The sequence below is a fragment of the Primulina eburnea genome, chromosome 3 (assembly GCF_022965805.1).
Source record: "Primulina eburnea isolate SZY01 chromosome 3, ASM2296580v1, whole genome shotgun sequence".
Classification (NCBI taxonomy): Eukaryota; Viridiplantae; Streptophyta; class Magnoliopsida; order Lamiales; family Gesneriaceae; genus Primulina; species Primulina eburnea.
Window position 1 is genome coordinate 17,696,056 of NC_133103.1, and position 25,829 is coordinate 17,721,884.

General features: G+C 35.0%; 2 protein-coding genes across 4 annotated transcripts; both read left to right on the plus strand.

Moving 5' to 3' along the window:
- The first annotated feature begins 5,820 nt into the window (after positions 1 to 5,820).
- On the plus strand, positions 5,821 to 8,680 carry LOC140827125 (myb family transcription factor PHL5-like). 2 transcript variants are annotated; one of them, XR_012116916.1, is made up of 8 exons: positions 5,821 to 6,589; positions 6,665 to 6,833; positions 6,919 to 6,995; positions 7,096 to 7,135; positions 7,283 to 7,337; positions 7,413 to 7,482; positions 7,593 to 8,288; positions 8,385 to 8,680. XR_012116916.1 is itself a non-coding variant. In XM_073189733.1 (7 exons), exons 1-7 carry the CDS (start codon positions 6,068 to 6,070, stop codon positions 7,767 to 7,769), a joined length of 1,110 nt encoding a protein of 369 aa, XP_073045834.1. In that variant the 5' UTR covers positions 5,821 to 6,067; the 3' UTR covers positions 7,770 to 8,680. The 2 variants fall into 2 exon arrangements, 1 of the variants encoding a protein (XP_073045834.1); XM_073189733.1 differs by having other exon boundaries at positions 7,593 to 8,680.
- Positions 8,681 to 11,108: 2,428 nt separating this feature from the next.
- LOC140828371 (uncharacterized) lies at positions 11,109 to 12,126 on the plus strand. Of its 2 annotated transcripts, none has more exons than XR_012117168.1 (2): positions 11,109 to 11,394; positions 11,601 to 12,126. XR_012117168.1 is itself a non-coding variant. In XM_073191354.1 (2 exons), exons 1-2 carry the CDS (start codon positions 11,172 to 11,174, stop codon positions 12,053 to 12,055), a joined length of 546 nt encoding a protein of 181 aa, XP_073047455.1. In that variant the 5' UTR covers positions 11,157 to 11,171; the 3' UTR covers positions 12,056 to 12,126. The 2 variants fall into 2 exon arrangements, 1 of the variants encoding a protein (XP_073047455.1); XM_073191354.1 differs by having other exon boundaries at positions 11,157 to 11,262.
- Positions 12,127 to 25,829: the final 13,703 nt, after the last annotated feature.

A 25,829-nucleotide genomic window follows, 5' to 3' on the forward strand; every position in this document is an offset into this window, starting at 1 on the left:
TTGAGTTAGTTCTTCTCGCATAGCATCAACCCAATTATTATCAATTAAAGTTTCATCAATCTTTTTAGGTTCATTGTTAGAAATGAAAGTAAAATGTGAAAATAGATTGAGAATCTGTCCTCTGGTCATCACTGGAGTAGATGTGTTACCTATTACTCAGCCAGGTGGATTATTCTTATTCCATCTATAATTAGGTTCATCAATGTTGTTCTATGGAACTGAATCAGTTTGGTTTTGCTCAGTTGAGTTGACTGCAGTTGTTTCTCATCAATTTGATTCTCAACTGTTCTTTGTGCATCAAAACTTGTCAATTGGAACACCTTCTTGTTTAACTAATTGACCAAACAACTCACGCTCTGGAGTCTAAAATGTCCTTTTGTTGATATAGACCTCATCTTCAATCTCATCCTCTAGATTGAACTCTTCAAATTTATTGATCAGTTCAGCTAGATCAGTTGACTGGTCAGTTGAAACTGTTTAATAAAAGACAATGTGCACATATTCTTCAAAATTTAAAGTTATTTTTCCAAATACTCTATAAGCTTTGCTAATTGAAGAATAACAAAGAAATAAAGCCTCATCTGACTTATCATCAAAAGCTGTCAGATTATTTTACTATTATTGTAGATAAAACATTAACAACCAAAGATTTTGAGATAGGATATCAAATATTGCTTGCTATGCCAGATCTCATATGGTGTCTTGCTATGTTTCTCGTTAATAATTGATTTGTTCTGAGTATACCATGCAGTGTTAATTGCTTCAGCCCAAAACTTTTGATAAATACCAGAATCACCAAACATTATTCTAACAGCCTTTTTAAGAGTTCTATCCTTCTTCTCAGCAACTCAATTTTGCTAAGGTGTTCTAGCCGCAGATGACTCGTGTCTGATTCCGTGGCTTTCTAAAAGTAAACAAATTTTGGCTGAAAAATTCAAATCCTATATCAGATCTAATTCTTCAATCCATTTTTAATTTAAAAGCCTTGGAAAATATTGATCAGTTGAGCAGCAGTTTGGTCTTTTGATTTTTTTTTTAAAAATTATCCCAGTAAATATTGAGAAATCATCAACAATAACTAGAGTGTATTTTATTCTCTCTAAGCTCATGAATGGGATATGACCAAAAAAGAGCATATGCAATAGTTCTAACCTTCGGGTTGATGAGTTACATCCTTTGTTCTTAAAAGATGACCTAACTAGCTTCTCAACCTGACAAGTTGAACAAATTTTTTCTTCGGAAAACTCAATTTTGGACAAACCAATGAGCAAATCATTCTTCCTCATATTTGCAATGAGTTTGGAATTTAAATGATTTAACATATTATACCACAACCAGTTCTTTGGTAAGTTAGAAGTAATGAAGCACATTTGTTCACTAGGTTGAACAGTCCAACTGATTTTGTATTTATTGCCACATCTATCACATGTCATTATAATGCATCAAGAAATATCTTTGACAGCACAAATATGTTTATGTAATTCAACTAAATAGCCATGATCACACATTTGTTTTATGCTAATCAAATTGTATTTAAGAATTTCAACAAGTAGTACATCTTCGATAATAATGTAACAATGGATAAACTTATCTTTACCCACGATTCTACCTCAAGAAGTATCTCCAAAAATAATCTTACGTCCAGTAAACCGAGTCAGTTTAGATAGCAGTTTAGCTTCACCAGTCATGTGCCTTGAATATCCAATGTCCAAGTACATAACTGACTTCTTGATTAGTTCAGTTCACATGTCCTGCAATCATAAATGAAGAATAACTATTGGTATCCATACCTACTTGGGTCCACACTAGATTCACCCTTTTGAAACCCAAACTTGGTTTAGTCTAACTGGCCGACCACTTGCTGGGTTCCGAAGAGGTTGTGCATATGTATGTGTGTGACATGTTTTGTGTACATTAGATATAAAATGTTGTTTGGCACTTCCAATTCCATTGATCTGCATGTATCTTTTCTGAACAAGCTTTCTGTTGAAGTATCGGTTAGGCTTGCCTTTCATCGAGTTATGCCTAGCTAAAATGGGTCGGTTAGGTTTTCAGTTTTGCTTAGCATTGGAACTCTCAGGTGCGTAACCAACACCAAAATTCCTGCCTTTATCAAGAGGTTTTGCAACTTGAGATATAGGTTCTTTGAAGTGAATGCACTTTCTTTTGCAAATGTTTAGCTTCAATTGAGTACTAGACTGAAAAATGCTTTCATTTTTGTTAAAAACAATACCCGTTTTTTCTTCAAATGATTTTTGCAACTCTTGCATTTTTGTTAAAGAAACTGAAGAGTTGTTCCAGGATGAAACTAGTTCAGTTAGCTTCATATTCTCATATTTTAATTTTTTATTTTCATCATGTACCCTCTCATTCTCAGTTTTAGGATTGACAATATCTGCTTTTAGACTCAACATTTCACTATATTGTTCCCAGTCAGGTTCAGTTTTGTTGTTTTGCAGATCCGTTTGCTTAGCTTTAAATTTCTCGAATGAGAGAAAAAGTCTTTGATACTTATTTACCATCTCATGAAGTATAGTGACAAGATCATCTCTTGTGAAATAAATTGAGCTAAAATCGAATTCATGTTCATTAGTAGATTCCAGCTCTGAATCATTGGTCATCAAGAACTGTCACTTCCACATCATCAATCGAACTACTTGAGAATTCTGAATAAGATGATTCACATTCAGAATCAGTCCACTTTGATTTTCTTTCCTTGGTCACCAACACCTTATGCTTCTTCTTGAAGGACTTCTTCTCATCTTTGGATCTACTTATGTCTAAGGACTTCTTGTCATTCTCAACTGATCTCTTGTCATCCTTCTTTGGTTTGGCACAGTCAAATATAAAGTATCCAACTTTTCCACAGTTAGAACAAGAATTGGAATCATTACTAGATTCTTTATTTTGAAAAGATCTTCGGTGAAAGCCTTCAAAATTTTCTTGATTCTTTCTTAGAAACTTGCCAAACTTCTTTACAAACACTTACATGACATCATAGCTCAACTTCTTAGCTGACTTATCACTTGAAACTGATGGTTCCAATTTCACTGCGGTAAAGTCCTTGGTCAATTGAGAGATAGACTGATCATTCTTTTGGGTTTGCAACTCCAATTCATAAGCTTTTAGATCTAAGAACAGATCATGTAGTTGCAGTTTAAATCTTTTGAATACTTCATTGCCATTGTCTTCACATCCCACTCATTAGACAATCCACACATTACTTACAAAATAACTTCTCGGTCACTGTACACTTTTCCAAATGCACCCAGTTAAAAGATAATGTTACTTACTAGTTCATCAAATTCAAACATTGATTCTCCTTGATTCATCTTGATATTTTCAAAATTTTGTGTAGCAACATAAAGTTTGTTTTCTTTTTTTTCATTACCCTCACACAACCGAATCAGTTTTTTCCAAATTTCCTTTGTTTTCTTGCACATTTTGATCTTGCTGAAAGTATTCTTGTCAAGAGTTTTATACACTATGTCTTTAGCTACATTATCGATGTTGGATTTCTTCTTATCATTGTTTGTTCATTCATCTCTGGGCTTTTCATTTTTTCGTGGTACCCCGTCAGTTATAACAACAACAGTTTTTTCTTTCGTAATTGTAATTGTTCCATCGGTAATGATGTATCACATATAATCGTCTTGTGCAGATAAATGAGCTTGCATACTTATCTTCCAATAATCAAATTCTTCTCCGGAGAACATTCAGATCTTGTTGAATGAAGCCATTTTATAAAAAAATTCATAAACGATAATAAAGCCTTGATGTTATACCACTTGATAGGATCGATTGAGTTGTTTAGAAATGGAGAGTGAATAAACATAGTTTAGGTAAACTATTTTAGCTTGTGGACATAGTCGGTTTCGTTCGAAGATGACTCAGTTTAGCCTTGTTCAGTTTAGCTGAGAACAATTTTGCTATAAATTATTTGTTAACACCAAAACATAAATATTTGAACATGTTATCTACCAATTTAATGTGTTTTAACCACCCATTATTATTTATCATTGATTGAAAAAATTTGTCATGAAATCGTTTTATTGTCAATTTTGTGAGACATAATTATCTTACTTTATCCAAAACATGAAAAATATAATTTTTATGTCAAAATTATCATTTTTCACTCAAAGTATGGATCAAATCGACCTGTCTCACGAATATAGATCTATGAAATCATTTCAAAAAGATCTCGTTCTTCTTTTTACATCAAGTTAATTTATGGCTCTACCATGCATATGTACGATAGCAACCTTTATCGTTTTGATTAAGACCTCTTAATTAAATGATTCTTATAAATTTATTGAATTCTTGAGACGAAATAACAAAAGCGTTCACACTTTGTGACATTATATATAAATATAATTATAAATATAAATAATGTCTTGTTACCAAGAAATAAAATTCTCCGAGACCGAGTCTGTCTCGAGTCGGTTACATACATCGGAGGTCCCAATATAATTAAAGTTGTAATCCACCGAAACAATTCTAATGAGCTGTCTCCATCTAATATTTATGCACACAATAATTCGAATTGTCTCTTGTTGTAAAAATCGCAATTTTAATTTTGTAAATTTGTCTGTTTTGATTTTTAGTTCATAACTCGATAACGTTTAATTTCCATACATTAATTAGATTTTTTTTTCCTTTTTTGTCATAAGTCAAGAAATCATCGAATATTGTTTATTTGGTATCGATGATCTCCGATCCGACATAGTCTTGTAGCGAAAATAAACATATATTACACATATTAAAATACATCTAAACAAAAAGAAAAAAACAAGTCAAAACGACAATCAATATTTCAAAATTTAAGGAAAAAACTTGTCGTTTATTTTTAGATAAATTTTAATGTATATAATTTAAAATTTATTCGCATCATCTGAGTCATATAAAAAAACATTAATATCAAATAAACAATATTTGATAGATTCATTCGTCAACTCCATTGTAATGGATGCTCACGAAGAATCAGTTTTGTAACATTATTTTATTTTATTTTATAGGTGATTGAAATGGCTGCGGTAAATTATTGAATCACAAGCAGTTATTTTCAGATATATCGTCCAAATTCGAGTGGGGACAAGTAATGAACAAATTAGAATATTAAGTTACATTACAACTCTTAGGAAAACGAAGATTTAAAATCGTGTGTAATTAAATTAAATTAAATTAAATTGTGTAAATAATACCATTGGTATTATCAATAGAATCTTTGCCTAAAGATTTCGGAGACGGTAAAATTTTCATACGATTCCATTATTTTTCTCCGAGTGCTATTTTTTTTTCTCTCTTTTTCGTCCACGTCTAGGGATCTTAGAATTCGAATTTTTCTGGATTTTCAGATAGTAAATGTATTGGAACATTTTTTTCTGGGAAGTTCGTGAAATTCCCACTATGTAAAATGGCAAGCAGAATCAGTTGTTAATGGAATTTTATATTTAATAAAGAATATATTCCAAGAACACTATTCTCTAATTATCTCCATACTTACCACTATTATAATCTTTAAAAATCATATTAAGAGTTGACGACAACTTCTGTGAGACGGTCTCACAGGTCGTAATTTGTGAGACGGTCTCACAGGTCGTAATTTGTGAGACGAATATCTTATTTGAGTCATCGATGAAAAAGTATTACTTTTTATACTTAGAGTATTACTTTTTATTGTGAATATCGGTAAAATTCGTGAAACCGTATCACAAGAGACCTACTCTAAGAGTTCACGTATGTATGCATGTATGTATCTTGGCTGAGTTTTATAACAATGTTCTTTATTTTAATCTGCTTTGGTTTTGTCAAAACTTCACAGTTCATACCTATCCACTTGAAAGAACCATTAAAATATATATTGCACTCAATAGTTGAAATATTCACATCTTATATTTCAAGATTTGCAGCATATTATAAAAGGCTTTCATGACAGATACCTGAATCTGATCGACATTTCTACTTTTCCATCGTTTTGTTCTTATTGTCGCTTGTGTTTACGAATAAACGAACTCATAAGAAGCAAATAATTTGATACATTTTCCTTAGTTGTTTTGTGATCCTATAAATGAAGGGAATGCAGCAGAACTATGGTTTTTCGACAGAATTTCAATATTGTTTTCCACAAAACTCTGGTGCTTGGTATCAATCTGCGCCAATGGAACTCGATACTCGGTTGATAGCAGCAGAAAACGGCTCACAGCAGAGGAATTTCAGGCCTGAAAATTTATCCAATACCATCATCAGCAGGATTGGATCACAGGCTTCTGCTTTTTATGCAACAGAATTTCTCATGGGATTACCCCAATTTGGCTTCCAAGAAAATAACTCCATTCCTTGCTCCCAACAATTCAAGAATTCTTATAAGAAAATACCCAATTTTCAATCTGATAACGGTTTATTATCAGTTCCAAGAACTCAAACTTCAAACGAAGTATACACCAGGCCGGAAGGATTGTTCGAAAATCAATTCAGCGACCTGTCCGAGAAAGAACAGATTCTATACCTCAAAAACAGACTACTAGGTGATCTTGATGATTCATGTATGGGAACCCCTTCTGCTCCATTCGATGCAAATCAGGATCTTTGTGTATGTCCTTCAAGAATTCGTTTTTATGACCCTTTATGGTCGATATGTTTGTCTTGAACTATATATTTGAAACAGGAACCACAAAATTTATATGCATCTCATTCCGCACATGTAAACGAGTTTGGATCGAGTACTAGCTATGCATCTTCTGGAGCAGTTTCATCTAGCAAGAAACGAATTAGGTGGTCTCCAGATCTTCACGGTCGATTCGTTAACTGTGTGAATCAGCTTGGTGGCCCTGAAAGTAAGTAATCTTTTGTATTATCCTTCGTTTTCTCAACCCGGGATCATGACAGAGTGGTTTATTGGATTCTATCCATATAACATAGAGGCAACACCGAAGGCCATACTAAATCTGATGGATACTGAAGGACTTACAATCTTTCATGTCAAAAGCCATTTGCAGGTACACAATACTGAACTACGTCACTTTCTTGAAAATGGTTTATCTATATAAAATTTCTGAACCAGTATTTGTTTTTTGCCATATTTCTATCTACTTCCAGAAATATCGAAATGCTAAGTACATAAAAGAATACGTTGAAGGTATGTAACATTATTCAGGTTTCCCAATTCATCAGGAAAGTAGTACTTTTTTCAATGGAAACTTTAGCTTTTTCCAATAAAGAATCTCCGAGACAGATAGTGATATTAGTAATAAATATGATCAACTGTGTTTTCCTTACCACGCAGAAAAATCTGAGAAGAAAACAAGTACAAGTAATGAATCGCTGGTCGACGTCCAAACGTAAGAGTACGTTTTTCCTTGTCATTTGGATCAAAACCAGTCTTTTAATTTGTGTTTAAATGTTATTTTTGGCAGTGGAATGCAACTTAAGGAGGCATTGCAGCAGCAATTAGATTTCCAAAGGCATCTTTATCAGCAGCTAGAGGTACATAAAATTCGACATTAATGTTCCAACATAGCTCCTTCGACATAAGATATTGTAAAGATAACTGTGAATAATTTCTTGAATTTTCTTTGCATCTTCGTGGTACGCAGACTCAAAGAAACTTACAGATAAGGATCGAAGAACAAACCAAGCAGCTCAAAAAGTTGTTTGAACAGCAACAAAAGACGGGGAAAAGCTCAGTGGATCCGAGTTATCCTGGCAGCAAGTATCCTGAAAACATATCAACTACACTTGAAGACATAAGTTTCCCATCAAAAGTAGTCTAGCTAGTTGCCACCAAAAAACGAACATCGAGCAAAGTCCAGTGCAAAGTAATGTAATCATCAAATCTCTTCTAAGGCAACTTGTACAGTTTTATATATTCGCCAGCTAGAAAAAAAAAAAACACAACTCGTTTCGTGATTCATTAGAGTACACATCTCGTGTATTCGGAGTACAGTTGCATAGTTTTCTATTTGGATAAGGAAAGATCTTCGATAAGTATGAGAACAATTTCAATAAGGAAATAAATTTTTCCTTAATTAAGCTAATCAAGGTTTTCTTACAAATATATGGTTTGCACTGCCTTTTATTCATTGAAATATTAATTATTCATTATATTGCATTATTAATGCACTAGACTTTTATCTCTATTTTCCCTGAGCCCAACTATGACTAGAGCGTCGAAAGACCACGCCGAAAAACTTTTTTGGCGCCCATTGTTTCCAATCACGCGTTTGTTGAGTGTTTGCAGAAGCTCAGTTTGGGACTTCGACCATGTCGGATAGAAGAAACCTTTTGAGAAGGTGACATTTCTACCACACTTTTTCAGGTTTTAACATTGGTTTTACCTCTGGCAATACGAATCTAAGGCGTTGATTACCAAACAATACAAAATAAAGGAGAAGAAAGGGTTTTCGGATTTATCGCATGGCCATGCACATCAGCCAACATGCGGAAATGATAGGGACAAATTGCACTGTTGGATCGAGTTCAAATTTGGTGTGCACCTTTATAATTCCGTGAAACGAATTCTCAATGGTGGACATCGAGATTGGTCGCTTGTCGAATCAGGTTCAGACCGTCGAGCATAAAATGTTTTTTTCTCGCACAGTTTTCGTGCAGTCTGCTTGAGAAAGCCCTTGTGTGAAACCTAACTGTTGGAGTTCTCCGAAATTTATACCATGTGTTTAAAACATCTTGAAGTAAATTTTTTACGGTGGAGACCGTATTTTGTGGTGTTTTGAGTTGGTTCTACGAGTACAGAATAGAAGTGCAGTTTCTGTGCAGCCTGCTTGCGAAAGTCGTTGCCAAAATTCTAACTGTTGGAAAGAAAGGTCTGAAATTTAGATGGCAAGTTTGATAGCGGAAATTTGATTCCACTACAGATGGTAATAGGTTCCGGATAATGAGTTCTTTTGGGAATTTTAACTGTTCTATTTGATTCTGGATGAGATCTTGTTACCATCTAAAAATCCCTACATATTAGGAAAGATCTCACGCCGAATATTTTCCTAGATTCTATCAAATATTTCGATTAGTTTGAAGAACCCAAGTGAAAAAATAAACTTTTTGCCTAAAGCTCGAGGCAATGTCAATAAGTCTGAGGCGCTAAAATCCTAAGGGCGTATAAGTGAATGCGGCGTTGGCATCTCGGATTGGCTCTTGGCCGAATCTTAAAGCCCGAGTTGATGAGACCTATACATATTAGATGGGCCCTTGGCTGCTTCCTGAAGACCAAGTGAATTAGATCTTGGCACCCATTAAGTCCAAGTGAATGAGACCTTGACAACTTGGATCGGTCCTTGGCCTAATCCTCAAGCCCGAGTGGATGAGGTCTCGGCAAATTAGATAAGTTCTTGACCGCAGCCCTAAGCCCAAGTGAATGAGGTCTTGGCACCTCGGATTGGCCCTTGGATGACTCTTTAAGCCTAAGCGGATGAGGTCTCGAAAAATTAAATCGGTCTTTGACACATCCCTAAACCCAATTGAATGAGGCATTGGACTCATCAAGTCTGAGTGGATTATGCCTATATCGGTCCTTGAACGCATACTGAAGCCCGAGTGGATGAGGTTTTGGAAAATTATATTAGTATGTGACAGCATGTTTAAACACAAGCTTTTCCTTGGCACCTCTCAGGCCGAATCAGAGTGGGTGAGGCCTTAGCAAATTATATCGGTACCATAGTTCAGTCCTTGATCGTTCCATCAAGCCCAAGTCTTAGAAGCTATGGTTACACCATATATGGTGGATGGATTTGAAATCTGAACTAAGTGTCGAGGTCCAGTCTTGTCAAACAAGTCGAGACAACAAGCTCGTCTCTGGCCTGACAAGAAGAGGGGTCTTGTGATACCCTTTGGGTGACTAGCCCATGGCAAACATGACTTGAGTTGGATTGAGTTCGAGCGAGTTTTAAATGTGAGAATAAAGATTAGAACGAGAGATTCTATATTCAAAAGATTTTCTTACATAGTGACCTATCTCGATAAAGAAAGATATTTGGTAAGTATGACAAGGATTTCAGTAAGGAAAGAACACACAATTTGTTTAACTTTCGAGTCATACTTGTCACGAACCACCCCAATTCCAATCTAGACCAAGATTCCGAGCACACTTTAACAAATGATGGAACACAGCTGCTCTACGTGTGGTCCACTCCAGCTAGAATGAATGTGCACTCACAGGTCGCCACCCAACCAAGTACGTACAAGGGCCTTTTTGTCATTTCCGAAGAAAAACAAGAGCAGGTGTGAAAATAAAGGCCTCTGCTTTGGGTTTGAAAATTTCAACAACCAAACAAGGAATTATATAATGGTGGTGTAAAGGCCATAATGAGTAGTGTTTGGTAAAATGAGATTGGTAATTGATGAGATTTTATTTAAGTGAAATCTTTACAAATTGCTAGGATTTCACGAGATTTGAATTTTAAAAACGATAAAAACTATTTTTATTATTAAATTTATATAACTTACCGATAAGTTTTAAATTTTTATTATTTTTTTTATAAAATACTATTTATTAATAATTTTTTTTATATTTTAAAATTCTGTAAAATAGTTTTCTTCTTAAAAAACTTCTTTATTTTTAATTATAAAAACTCAATTTGTCAAAATTTGCTAACGTTATTTTTAATTTCATATCGATATACTTTATATTTTTTCATTTCTTAGAATATATTTTAATAAAATTATGTGTAAAATGTTAATTTTTTTTGTTTTTGATTTAAAAATAGTGTTTATAGAAATATATTTAATAAAAAAACTAATATTAAAAATAAGCAATACAAAATTTTTTAATATAAAAAATTTATTTTTAAATTTTCTAATCAAATTTCAAATTACATTTTAAATTTTAGTCAAACGCTAAAATAAAATTCTAATTCCTTGAACTTCAAATCCAATTCCGATTCCAATTTTTTATGCATCCAAACACAATTTGTAAATTTTTTTGATATTTGTCAATATCAAATGTTTTTCACTTGTTTTTCAAGTCTTACGGCGATTAATAGTGATTCCGAAAGTTTGTTTGTCATGAAATTTGATTAATTTAAAAAATTAATTCTTACTTACCAAATTATGATTTTTTTCCTTAAAAAATATATATATTCTCTCGTGGTTAACTTCATTCCTTGAATTCCCAAAATGCCCTTCAAAGAAATAAATTATCCTTTCACTACTTCACCGCACGCATGACTCACTCTTCATTTCTTTCTCACAAATTGGAGTCTTTGGCTCCCCACCTCATGGGCTTAGTTTTCTTCAGCATTCCCATGGGAAAAAGTAAAAATAAATCTTTTTGAATCGGAATTCATTTACCAAATCTTGTTTGCTTCAGTCTACGATCTGGGTTTTGTTCCTTTTTTAACCTCCTTTGCAATTGAAACTGTTCATGCAAGTAGAAAACTTCACCAGGTTATTGGATTTTTATTAGATTCTTGATTGCCTCCTTGTGCTTTATTGGTGTAAAATAGGATAAACTTTTGTTTGTGTTGATAGACTTTCTGTGTTATTGTTCAAACTCACTTTTCTTGGTTATTTCCAGTGGGCTTGTGAAATCCATCATGTGGCTGAAGAAGGAAATTTCTTAGAATTTTGTTATGTTGTGTTCTGTCTCGCAGTTTTATTTTGTTTGATTCAAAGATCTGAGTTGAAAATGGGTAGAGGTAGAAGAAAAGGGAAGAAACAGTATGTGATTGCTGAAACTGGAAACAAAGGGGATGACAAGTTACCATCGAAGAGAAGAGTTGGAAGGCCACAAAAGCCGTTGAAGGATGAGATCGAGAGGGAAAATGAATATGAGATGTTAAAAGAAGAAGATGGATGCGGCGAAGACACGAAAAGTTGGGTATCTAGCGAAAGTAGCAAGAACCAAGTTTGTATGGACAGTGGAAGGAAGAGAAAGAAGACTTCTCAGTTGAAGGAAGATGCGGATTCAGTTAAAGAGGAAAATGGTGTCGTAACCAAGACTAATGCTACCGTCTTGATCAAGACATCAGTTGGGTTCAGACAAATCGGGAGCAGAAGGAAAAGTAGGCCAAGGCGGGCTGCTGAAGTTGACGTCGAGTGCAAATGAAGGCATCTCCAACTGTCCTTCATAATTATACATGGAGCATGAAATCTTTTCCAAAGATGTTCTATTTGTTTTTTTTTATTATTTTAAATTATCCAACATTGATCCTTTATTTATGACGTATCATTGTTCATATAGAGGATTGAAAAACAGTGAGAAATAATTACAAAATAAATATTTTAAAAATTGCAATACAGCTCTTTTGAAAAAAAAAATTAGGAAAGTATCACTAATATCACTGTTCATATAAGTTCATTATGCACTTCGAAATGCTCTTATTGACCATTTGTGGGAAGAGTACAGTAATTCGTAATATTAATAATTTTAGTGGTCAATTTGTGTGTTGTTATTTAAATCATATATGTCGTTTATGTTTGTCTTGATATCTATTTTATGTTTGTACTATGAATGTTGCCTTTTGTTGCAATTTGTTAAAAAAATAAATATATTGTTTTAAATATATGAGTTGAATTATCCTCCTTCCCTTCCACCGTTCCTTCTGGCGACTCCCAAAATCTACAATCAATTCTTTTTCTTTTCTCATTCTAGTCTCGGTAATGTGTCTCTCTCTCTCTCTCTCTCTTCGTATTTTCTACCTTTGGATCTGTAGAAAATTGAAAGCTATTTTGGTGGAGGGGAGAGAGATTGGAGCTCAAAATTCTTTCAACTTTTAATATATATTCCACTTAATTGCTCATCTTCAAACGAAATTAACAAGACCTTTATATAGATACTACTCTACCTAGAAATAACCAAGAACCAATAAATCCTATTAAAAGACCACTATCTCATGTATCACCCCTTGGCCTTTCAACCACAAAAAACTCTTGACCTTCTATTTTCCAACTAACTTCTAAATTTAAAACCCACCAAAAATAACATTTAATGTTTATTCAACAAAACCCCCCCCGTAAACTTAAATGCTTCTGCCATCCGTCATGCCAATCATCTTCCTGCATTTGTCAAGAAGTATTTTTGATAGCGGTTTTGTGAAGATATCCGCAGCTTGATCCTGACTTTCCACATGCATCAATTCCACACTTCCTTCCTTCACACGATCTCGGATAAAGTGAAAACGAACGTCGATGTGTTTGCTTCTTTCATGGTTCACTGGGTTCGTTGCCAACTCAATTGCTGACTTGTTGTCAACTTGAATCACGGTTGCACCTAGTTGCTTTAGCTCCATCTCGCTCAACAAAGTTCTAAGCCATATCGCATGACATACACACCAAGATGCTGCTACATATTCAGCTTCACACGTCGAGAGCGTCACGATCGGTTGTTTCTTTGAAAGCCAAGTGAATGCAGTATCTCCCATAAAGAATACATATCCCGAGGTACTTTTCCGATCATCTGTGTCTCCGCACCAATCACTGTCAGAGTAGCCAACTAACTTGTATTCTTCTACTTTTGAGTAGAACAACCCCAATGACACCGTACCTTGGATGTACCGTAGGATTCGCTTCAACGCCTTCCAATGTGAATAAACTGGCTCCTCCATGAACCGACTTACAATGTCGATACTTAAAGAAAGATCCGGCCTTGTGCATGTGAGATAGCGAAGGCTTCCTATTAAACTCCAGTATCTACTCGCATCAACACGTTCTCCTCCATCGAACTTCGAGAGTTTTGCACCTGGTTCCATTGGTGTTGATACCGGGTTGCAGACTGCCATCTTGTACTTCTTCAAAATATCTTTTGCATATGTCTCCTGTGATATAAAAATACCCGTCTCTACTTGTCTAACCTCCAAAACCAAGAAAAAACTTCATCAAGCCCAAATCTGTCATCTCAAATTCCCGTGTCATTGTGCCCTTAAACTCTTCTATCATCTCATCATTGTTACCCATAAAAATGAGATCATCGACATAAAGAGCAACAAATAACACGTTACCTCCATTCTTCTTTGCGTAAAGGGCATGCTCGTAGGGAAATTGCTTGAACCCGTTCTCCTTGAAATATGAATCGATATGTGTATTCCATGCTCGCGGTGCTTGATTTAACCTGTAAAGAGCCTTCTTCAATTTTAGCACCTTCTTTTGTTCTCCAACTTTCACGTACCCGGGTGGTTGTTCGATGTAAATATCTTCTTCGAGCACACCATTCAAGAATGCCGATTTGACATCCATTTGAAACATCGGCCATTTGAATTGAGCAGCTTGTGAAATGAGTAATCGGATTGTCTCCATTCTTGCAACAGGAGCAAATATCTCGTCATAGTCAATTCCCGCCTTTTGCTTGTATCCCTTCACAACAAGTCGCGCCTTGTACCGTTCTATCTCGCCATGAGCATTCATCTTTTTCTTGAACACCCACTTCACACCAATAGGCTGACTTCCTTTCGGCAATTCTGCTAACTCCCATGTGTTGTTGTGGTCAATCGCCTTAATCTCTTCGTTCATGGCAGTTTGCCACTTCTTGTCTCGTACCGCCTCTTCAAAGCTGATATTTTCAGCATCTGCCAAAAGACACACAAGGTGCACCTCATTTGTCGAATCATACAAATCTTGCAAACTTCGCATTTTGGGTTGTCTTGATTCATCTACATTATCGGTAGTTTCAGAGTTTGTTGGTGTTCTTGTTGGTACAATGACTGATGATTCTCCAACTTTGATGATACCCTCTATCAAATTGTTCCAGTCCCACTCGCTTGCTTCGTTTACTCGCACATCATGACTCACCATCACCTTTTTGCTTATCGGGTCGAGTAGCTTGTACCCTTTTGTCTTCTCATCATACCCAATAAAAATATACCTTTTGCTTTGGTCTTCGAGCTTCGTTCTTTGTTGATCTGGTACATGTGCATAAGCCACACTACCAAACACTTTGAGATGAGAAACTGTCGGCTTTTGTCCGCTCCATGCCTCTTGTGGTGTTTGATCATCTAACTTCACATGTGGACATCGATTTTGTACATAGATAGCACATTGCACGGCTTCTGCCCAGAATTCCTTCGGCATTTTCTTGCTCTTGAGCATTGATCGAACCATGTCGAGAATAGTCCGGTTCTTCCTCTCGGCCACACCATTTTGTTGAGGAGTGTATGGTGCAGTCAGGAATCTCCTTATGCCTTGCTCTTCGCAATACTTCATAAAAGCCGTCGAAGTATACTCTCCACCTCTATCGGATCGTATGGCTTTGATGTGTCTATCAGTTTCCTTCTCCACCATTACTTTGAACTTTTTGAACACCTCGAATGCCTCTGATTTTTCTTTCAAAAAATAAACCCAAGTTTTTCGTGAGAAATCATCGATAAAGGAAATGAAATATCTTTTACCACTAAAAGATTCGGGGGTGATTGGTCCACATATGTCGGTATGAATCAACTCGAGAGTATGTTTAGCTCGATATTCTGCCTTCTTTTGAAACGAGGTCCTTGCTTGCTTGCCAAGCACACATTCTTCACAAAATTTGCCCTCATAGTCCAAGTCCTGCAGCCCGTGCACCATGTTCTTCATTACTAACTTCTTTAGACCATCATGATGTAGGTGACCAAAGTGGAAATGCCACAACGACGCCTTGTCTTCTATGTTGACTCGCAAACATTTTTCTCGCACGCTTCTCAAATTCAATTTTTACATCCGATTTTTTGCCATTTCGACTCGTGCTACCAAGCGCCCTCGATTGTCTTTTAATTGGAGTACTTGGTTTTTTATGAATACCGAGTATCCCTTCTCCATGAGTTGCCCCATACTCAAAATATTTCTCTTAAGATCAGGTACATAATAAACATCCTCGATTGATCCTTCCGTACCATCTTTTTGTAAATAGTGAACAGTACCTTGGTCTTTTACTTGGATCTTTGATGCGTCTCCGAATGACACATGTCCATCCTCAACCTCTCGCATCTCCTTAAATAGGTGCTTGTGCCTGCACATGTGGTTGCTAGCTCCAGTATCAAGATACCACACCGTATCGCTATCGAGAATGGTATTTGTAGGCCATCAAGAGTACACCATCTTCTCTTGTCTCTTCTTCCGCTACTAGATTTGCATTTTCTTCTACCTTTTTCTCGGAATAGCACTCCTTTGAATAGTGCTCATACTAATCGCAATTATAACACTTGACATTTGATTTGCACTCTTTTGCCTAGTGGCCAAGCTTGCCACACTTGAAGCACTCAATATTCGAATGATTTGATCGTCCGCCTCTCCCACGACCTCGTCCTTTACCTCGCCAATTTTGTTGGCTTGACTGCCCCTTTTCCTCATAGTATCTACCTCGACCGCGGTCTCTACCACCACGACTATTGATGTAACCTCCACGGTCACGTCCTCTACCACGAATATTTTGAGTATATAAGACCTTTTCGTCTTTGATAGATACCTTGGCTTGCATCGCTTCTTCAAACGACTCGTTCTTCTTCTTCTTGCGTTGTTCATGCGCCTCAAGAGAACTAGAAAGCTCTTCAATGGTCATCTCTCCCAAATTTTTTGACTCCTCAATTGCACAAACGACATTCTCAAAATTTTCGGTCAGTGACCGCAAAATTTTCTCCACCACCCTTGCATCAGTTAGAATTTCTCCATTTCGTTTAAGTTGATTTACCACTGTTTGCACACGCGAGATGTAGTCGGATACCCCTTCTGACATCTTCATCTTCATACTTTCCAAATCGCCGCGTAGAGTTTGGAGTCTTACTTGCTTTACTCAGTCGGCGCCCTTGAACACCTTTTCCAAAGTGTCCCATGCTTCCTTCGAAGTTTCTGCACCGGCAATCTTCTCGAAACCCAATTCATCCACAGCTTGGAACAAGAAATAGAGAGCGGTCTTGTCTTTCATACGCGTTTCTTTCAACGCCTTCAACTGATTCGCGGTTTGATTGCCTGTTGCATCTGGCTCGTCATAGCCCTTTTCGACTACTTCTCATGCATCCTGCGCACCGAGCAATGCACGCATCTGAATACTCCAATTGTCGTAGTTTGATTTTGTGAGTCATGGCAGTGGAATACCCCCTATTGATATTCTCCCGGAATTTTCCATCGGCTCTGATACCAATTTGTAGAAAATTGAAAGCTATTTTGGTGGAGGGGAGAGAAATAGGAGCTCAAAATTCTTTCAACTTTTAATATATATTCCACTTAATTGCTCATCTTCAAACGAAATTAACAAGACCTTTATATAGATACTACTCTAACTAGAAATAACCAAGAACCAATAAATCCTATTAAAATACCACTATCTCATGTATCACCCCTTGGCCTTTCAACTACAAAAAACTCTTGACCTTTTATTTTCCAACTAACTTCTAAATTTAAAACCCACCAAAAATAACATTTAATGTTCATTCAACAGGATCCTCTTTGCAAATTCCGGCTCGCACCCTTCTTATCTCCAGCCCCACAGGTTCAGCTCCACCGAAACCTTCCTTTCCCAACACCGAACCAGGAGTGTAGCCCATTTCCTTAAAAACAGTTTGAACCGATATCGGATTCTGGAATAGCTGAAGCTAAGTTTTCCATTGTTGATCCTCATCTATTTGCTTCCTCACCTGTCTCAATTTTCTCTGCCACTGCCAATTTTGGCCTTTCCATTTCTTAGTCAAAGGATTTAAGCTACAACCCTACGGATCTTAAAGTAGAGGCCAGAGAATCTTAAAACGGAGGAATTAACCAAATTATAAAAATCATAAATGATATTATCTATTTTTACTTAACTCTCTTATTTAATGTATTAATAAGTCTATTTTTTTTCCATCAAACAAAAAAATTCAGACACTTTTTATTTTAATTATACTTCTAACCAGTCGTATTTTTGCATTTGACTTTCACTTATATATATGACTTTATTTTTTAAATTAAATTGTTATTTCTTTACCTTCTTCACATAAATCCAATAAGAAAATCATTTTGACATAAATCTAATAAAAAACGAATGCTTTTGTTTCAAAATTGAAAAAAATTACAAATTTCACCATATATGTTTTGAAAAGATACGGACTAGAATTACAAATGATGTTTTGTTCTTTTATTTACGACATATCAGACAAAACGTATATGATGAATTTTCATTTTCAAGTTTCATTTTAAATTAAGAAAAAAAAGAAAAAGAAAATTGGATGCAATGAAGTATTTGGTTGTCTTATTTAATAATGAAATGCCAAAAATACCAAAGAAATTAGAAAATAATAAATAGAAATGGACCGTTTATTACTTTAGTTTTCCTATTTGTGAAAATTTACTTAATGTTTAATCTTATAGAACCGTGAGAAAATTGAAAACAATAACAATGCTAACATATGTATTTTTTTCTCATTAGCTCAAATGTCCAAAGAAAAACATATATTTGAAACAGATGAAAAACATGAACTCATAATTTTCAAAATACAAACTTAACAAGATTAGAAAAAAATGAAAAAAAGAAAAAACAAACAAACAAATTTCAGCATGTATGTTCTTCCCCTTTAGCTCATATGTCAAAGGAATAACATGTCGTTGAAACAAAGGAAAAGTTCCAAAATATGAACGTGTAAGTTCCAAAATATCAACTTAATAATAATTAAAAAATTAAATACATATATTAAAATATTGATTTCTTCTTTCTGCTTTTAAATTCACCAACAGAAGGAATAATCTTTTTCATTATTCTTCCTTTGTTAACTCTAACCTTAGGAGGTAGTACAATTAGAGAATCGATGCCAGCAGGTATGTTTCATTCTTCGGTGGGGGGGGGGGGGATAGGATAAATAGTTTCGTGTTTGCCAAAGCCCATACATTCGTGGTATAATGATGTGAGCACAATTCATATATGTCTACACCATGATGACCAGCAGTAGCAATAGCATGTACACATGGAAGTCTATCAATATCGAAAATTGGACAACGATATGTTCTTCCATTTAACTCTATGACTGCATCATGACCAACTCCAATGACGTGGTATTCAAAAGTATTCATCTGAACAACTTTCATTTTATGTGACTCAATAGATATCGATCGCAAGGTCGTCTCAGCCCATGGAGTAAGATGTCGCATTGAAGCAACGACAGCTTTGCGGTGATTATTAAACCACGATGAGATAAGACTTTAAATGTAATGCCCGGAAATTTAATCCTAGTAATCGGTAATTATTGATTTATAATTAGATATGATTACGAGAGGATTAACCGGGACACGAAATGAGATTTCATATGGATTGTGGACGTGTTGGGCAGAAACGTTGGCGCCCGAGCGGTAGAAAATGACCGCCCGAGCGCCAATGTTTAACAAGGAAATGTTCGGGCAGAGGCTGTGGCGCCCGGGCGGTAGATTGTGACCGCCCGAGCGCCAATGTGCAATCCGGAAAGGATTTGGACAGAGGATGCCGCGCTCGAGCGGTAGATTATTACCGCCCGAGCGCCGACCGAGATTTAAGAAAAGGTGACACGTTTCTCCAACATGCAGCTTAGGATATATATATACATCTTTACGTTGGTTTCTTCAGAAAAATCGAGAAAAGGGTCAGAATATATGTGTTGAAAATCTTTACGCCTTTTCTGAGAAATCCGTCCGTCAGAATTTGAATCCGACTTCAGTATCGAGTTCCTAGCAACGTAGGCTACAACTGGACGTAAGTTTTACTACGTTTTGACATGTCTTGAAATTATGATATTGTCAGAATTGAATGGAACTCATATATGTTGTTCTTGACATATTAGGCATCATATAATCGAAGTCAGATTAAGAAACGGACTGATTATGGAATTGTTATGAATTTTAAGGGTATATTGAGTTATACCGGACAGATTTGAATTGTGATTGGATTACAGATTATACTGGATATGGGTTATGGATTGTAACTATTATCTGGTGATGTTGTATTGACGGGGATACTGAAATTGTACCATTATACCGTTGATTTTGAATTAAATCCAGATTGATCAGATTGTTATTGATTTGAACGGTATCTTGACATAAGATTATTGGTATTGTCAGTATCAGACAGGCTGTGAGTTGAGGTCGACTGAGCCAGACACCGACGAAAGAAAGGTATAAGTCAATGTGGTATTGGGAGATGGACTTGAGTCGGTTTGGACTTGGGTTTCCCTAAATCACATACTTTACTTTATTGCATTGATATTTGCATTGAATTGATGATATACTTGTTCTCTTGACTTTAGATGACAGGTAGTAGACGATTTATCTTGTGACAGAAGTGCCGGATAGTGGTGGTATTGCCACGGCACATTGCACGATGTCTCAAGATAGGATATTAAAGATAGAACTGCAGTCCATGACGGATAGGTCAAGACACTGGATGTTTGGTTATATCGAGTAATGGAATCTATTACGGAATTCGATATAGGAACACCATATTTGGGTATATCGAGTAATGGAATCTATTATGGAATTCGATATAGGAACACCATATTTGGTTATATCGAGTAAAGGGTATTGGAATTCTTCTATTACGGAATTCGATATAGGAATACCAGGGCACTGGTTATATCGAGTAATAGAGATTATGGTTCCATCCTTTACGGAATTCGATATAGGAATACCACATCTGGAAACCGGGATCCCTAGACTAGGATTGAATCTAGTCTGAATTATGAGTTATGTCGACAGATTGATATTGATTATGTTTCAGATTTTGATACATATATCTGTTACCTGATTACATGCTTTATATTGTTTTATATGATTGCATGTTTCATTGATTTATACTGGGATTATATTCTCACCGGTATATCCGGCTGTTGTCTTGTCTGTATGTGTACTTGACAACAAATGGGACAGGATCAGGGTCCAGGAGATGAGGAGAGATCGTGATTAGAGTGGAGGCTCCGGACTTGGATTAGAGATAGGGTTGAACACTTGACATTAGTTGTTAACCTTAGTTTATTTTGAATGCATGCAGTACAGGACTCGTATTGTATTTTATACGGATATGTATATGAGTTTGATTTCACTACGTTCCGCATTTTAAAAAAAAAAATTTAGACCCTGTTTATAATTGATTAATTAGTCTCAATGATGATTAAGAACTTGATTAGCGTCCGGGTCCCCACATTAAATTTCATCCAACAAAGCAATCATTGGTAGCTCGTGTGCAAACAACAACTTTGCATTGATTGATTCTGATCTATTTGTTGTCATAATATTATACTGAGAACCAGGAAAGTATGATATTGCCCATTTTTCTCTTTCAATGATTCCCTCGAGATATTTTGTGATACCTGGATAGCTGTTTTTCATCTCTTCATACAATTCATCAAACTCAACTTGTTTGTAAGCTTTAGCAACTCGCATAAACAACGCAATTCCACCTACCTTGGACTTTGGCCCTGACTTTATGTTTTGTCCAAGATGCCACATGCAATGCCCATGTCGTGCTTGTTTGTATACAGAGGCAAGACCTTTGATGATTCCTTTATGTCTGTCAGAAATAAAAAAAAACTAACTCAACATCATCAGATATCAATTCATGCAACTTTTCAAAAAACCAAGCCCAAGATTTTTCGCATGCTGAATCAACAACTGCCCAAGCAATAGGATACAGGTGGTGGTTTCCATCTTTTGCTGTCGCTATCAGTAAAACAATTTTATATTTCCTATAAACAGGTACGGTAGGCCAAAAACATATATTTGAAGCTACCATCTTCGTTGACCTTCAAATGTGTTGTTGACACTGTTGGATCCCGGTTTTCTACGCGCCCAAACGTAGCGGAAGTTTTAAAAAATTTTAGATTTTGACATTCAAGATGTATTTAGACACTCGTATGATTTTAATTAAACATACATAGGATGTTTAAATCTTTTACCTTTGGTGAACAATTTTCACTTGGCTCCAATTACGCTGGTATAAGCGGACGTAGCTCTTGTTGTAAATCCCACGTACGTTCTTCGAATCTTCTTTCTTCAATATCCTAATCCGGTCCACGACTGGATTACTTGTTCTTCTTCTAACTTGCATTAGAAAGTATAGAAGGATTTATCGTTGGAGATAAAAAAAAAAATCGAGAGACGACTCAAAACAAAATTCTTTTGATATGGCCGAATTTTTTGAGAAGAAAGATGGAGGAATTTTCGAAAAACTCAAATGAGAGTGGAGGCTAAGATTTTTCAAAAATTGTGAATGAATTATTTTGAACTCTAAGCCTAATATACATATATATAAGCTTAGGGTCCATTAATTAAATTAAATACCTAATGGGTGGGCTTAATCAATTAATTATTCTAGTCCAACTAGTTTAATTAACTAATTAATCTTTTAAAGTCCAATTAAGAACCTTAATAATATGTATGTTAGTCTTGTACTCCTACATGCCCATTATACATACACATATTATATTTAATTTAATTCCCTTATAAATTCAACATTTGAATTTAATATTTAAATTATAAATTCAACTCCTTGAATTTATCACCTCCAAAATTTAATATTTAATAAACTCAACTTTTGAGCTTAATAAATTAAATCCTCAAATTTTATAAATTCAACTCCTTGAATTTATTCTCTCCAAATTTCATAAATTCAATTTCTTGAATTTACTATCTTATAAATTCAACTCTTTGAATTTATTTTCTCAAAATTTAATTATCATAAATTCAACTCCTTGGATTTACTATATCATAATATAAATTCAACTCCTTGAATTTATTCTCTCAACAAGAACAAACGATCCAGTGCTTGTGTGACCCTCAATAGTTCAGGGATACAGCTAACCGTGAGTTCACAACTCTTTGTGATTCAGGACATAATTCTTTATTCGGGCTTACCCTAGTTAGCCTCATTTTTTTCATCAACACCTTGATCAAGAATGTCAGAAATCATATTTCTGATTAAACTCATCGAACTATGGTAAGAGCGTCTAGTAGCATCACCCCATGATTCCCTAGGTATCACTGATAGTGCCTGCAAGAACCAGTCGATTACGATTAGCGTACAGTACGATCCTTTCATCTCATATATCCCGATCGAATCTGCAACCATTAGTTCATCGAGGGTTGCATATTAATTCGATAACTATGTGATAACTATAATAGTGGCATCGCGTGTACTATTTGAGAACTCATTCTCTAAAGTACATCTCATAATCTGGCCAGAGATTCCATGCACTATTATTTCATCAGATCACACAGGATATCTACACCTGTAGGTGAGCAGTGAATCTCCGACTACAATGCATTGGCTCCTATATGTGTCGCAACTATACCCAACCTCGCCACCTGATGACTCTCCTGGAGCCGATAAACGAGTCAAAGCACGGCACTGGCATATAGAGCCTCAGTGTTGTCCCTGGTCGTAAGGACTAATGGTGTACAATCATAACCACGGACTTATCCTCTCGATGAATGATAACCACTTGGAAAGTCCGAGGGAGGGTTGTTCGGTATAATCATCATATGACTACCCATCTGCATGTTTGGACATCTCTATGCTCTTACCAAGAAACGCAGTACACAACATCACAGATGCTAATCTCTAGCTCAACGACCTTTATCTCTGTTTCAGGCGGCTGAATCGACTAGGAACGAATTTAGAATATGCAGTGTTTACAAATGAGTTTCTACATCAAATTACGATTCATTTGTATTAAAGCATAATCAAAGACTTTATCTATGTTGTTTGCATGGGTATACATATAAAGTATAACGAAACCATTAAAAGTTAAATTATATTAAATAAAGATTATTTATTACAACCGAGTCAATAAAATCTCTAGCCAACTGTTGGCTTGCAGGGCATCTACTCTGACAGACCCTGGATTCACTTGTTCAATCATGTACAAATATGTATGAAGTAATTTGAAACTTTCGACAAGAACTCCTCTCAGTTGATTCATGGCAAGTTGTTTCCCTTCCAAGCTTTAAAGTGGCTAATCTCTACGCCCTTATTTTGCATCATTGTTTGTATTGATTTCAAGGCACACATTTTTTGTTGTCCTCTGAAATTTTCCACAGCATATCTGATACCATAGCTGCACTTTCTTGTCGGTGCCTCCTTTTTCGATTAGTCAGATCACAAGTATGCTTATTGCAATAAGTTCGAACCAAAAATCGTGATGATCCTTTTTTTTGTGCTACACGCGCCCTCCAACTGCAATTATCATCTACACATCTTACTGAATACAAAGTCGTGGTTGATTTTAAAACTCGCATATCAGATGAAGCTTTCACCGCAATATTATACAATTCTCTTTGAACATCTATTTTGCTGTCGAACTCTTTACCAACTGACAAATCAGACTCATCGGTAAAGCTATATATCTGCTCACTGCTAGAACCAAGCAATATAAATTTTTGGCTATCATTGGCCACTGGTTCACCATTGTCAGACTCCAATTCAACACATTGTGTTACTCTACAATTCACATTCTCGTTCATATTTTCCACATAATCATTTTTTTAAAGTTCACTTCCACCATTACTTACTATAAAGACGTCATCAAAGTGTTCATCTCTATAAGGTTCACCATCAGCATAATCACCGAGATCATCACAAATATAAATACACGACTAGAGAGTATAATAACCAAAATAATTATACAAAATAATCTTGAAAAAACCATTTTCTTCTTCTTCTTCGAAAATTTCGATGAAGAAAATTTCTAGGGAGGAAGAGTATCTTTGAAGTGATTGGATGTGTTTGTAGATCATATTTATAGAGTAAAAACTAGCTGTTTATGACCATTACAAAATCTTAAAAAAATGAATATATGTATATGTAAATTTTATGGTAATTAATATAATGTATATAATGTTAATCGTGTTTAAATAATTATGTATATCACATTACATTATTATAATGAGGTGTCAGAGACTCTCTTTATATAATACTGTGACATTATACACATATATATATATATATATTTTATAATGAAGTGTCATAGACTCCTTTTATATAATAAAATGATATTATTCAAATATATATATACAAAAAATAAACAACAATACAATAAAAATATATATGTGTAATAATATAATCACGTCACGTTATTATAATAAAGTGTCATAAACTTATTTTATATAATAACATGATATTATGTATTAAATATATACACAATAAAAATAAATAAACAGTAAAATAAATATTCTTATTTTGAATATTTTTATATTTTTTTTGTGTTTTGGAGTTTGAAAAAATATAGAGAATCTTCGAGTATCGAGCTGATAACGTGTTAAAATTTTGGTAAAAAACAAAAAACTCAAACTCATAAAATATATTTAGGGGTGTCAATCGGGTGGGTTGGGTCGGGTTTCGGGTCAACCCGCGAAATTATTTTATTTTATTTTTCAACCCGAACCCAACCCGAACCGGAAACAACTCGAAAACCCCCAACCCGAACATGAACCCGTATAAACCGACTCAGCCCGTCTAACCCGAATTTTATTAATTTTTTTTAAATTTTTTTAAAAAAATTAATGACAAAAATTCAAAAAAATAAAAAATAATAATAATATTTTAATTTAAACACATAATAACAAAATTTTCGATTTAAATTTGAAAGTTTAATCGTTGAAAATTAAAAATATATTTACTAAATTAAATAAAAAATTGTTAAAAAAATAAAAATATGTAAAATAAATATTAAATAATGAAAATTTATCATATAAATATACAATAAATTTTGTTCAAACATACAATATATAAAAATATAGGTAATATTTTAAAAACAAAAGTTCGCGGGTCAACTCGACCCATCCCGAAACCCGCCTAACATGGCACTAACCCGAATCCACCCAATCCACCCGAATCTGATTTTTTTCGTGTCGGGTTGACGGGTCGTGTCGCATTTTGACACCCCTAAATATATTAAACTAAACACTTTATAAAATTTTCTCCACTCATTTGT

Bases quoted from the DNA above. Each gene is read 5' to 3' on its own strand.
- LOC140827125 (XM_073189733.1), top strand. From the start codon at position 6,068: ATGAAGGGAATGCAGCAGAACTATGGTTTTTCGACAGAATTTCAATAT. The intron at 7,338-7,412 runs GTAAGAGTACGT...TATTTTTGGCAG, and splicing joins TCGCTGGTCGACGTCCAAAC to TGGAATGCAACTTAAGGAGG. The intron at 7,483-7,592 runs GTACATAAAATT...CGTGGTACGCAG, and splicing joins ATCTTTATCAGCAGCTAGAG to ACTCAAAGAAACTTACAGAT.
- LOC140828371 (XM_073191354.1), top strand. From the start codon at position 11,172: ATGACTCACTCTTCATTTCTTTCTCACAAATTGGAGTCTTTGGCTCCC. The intron at 11,263-11,600 runs GTAAAAATAAAT...TCTGTCTCGCAG, and splicing joins CAGCATTCCCATGGGAAAAA to TTTTATTTTGTTTGATTCAA.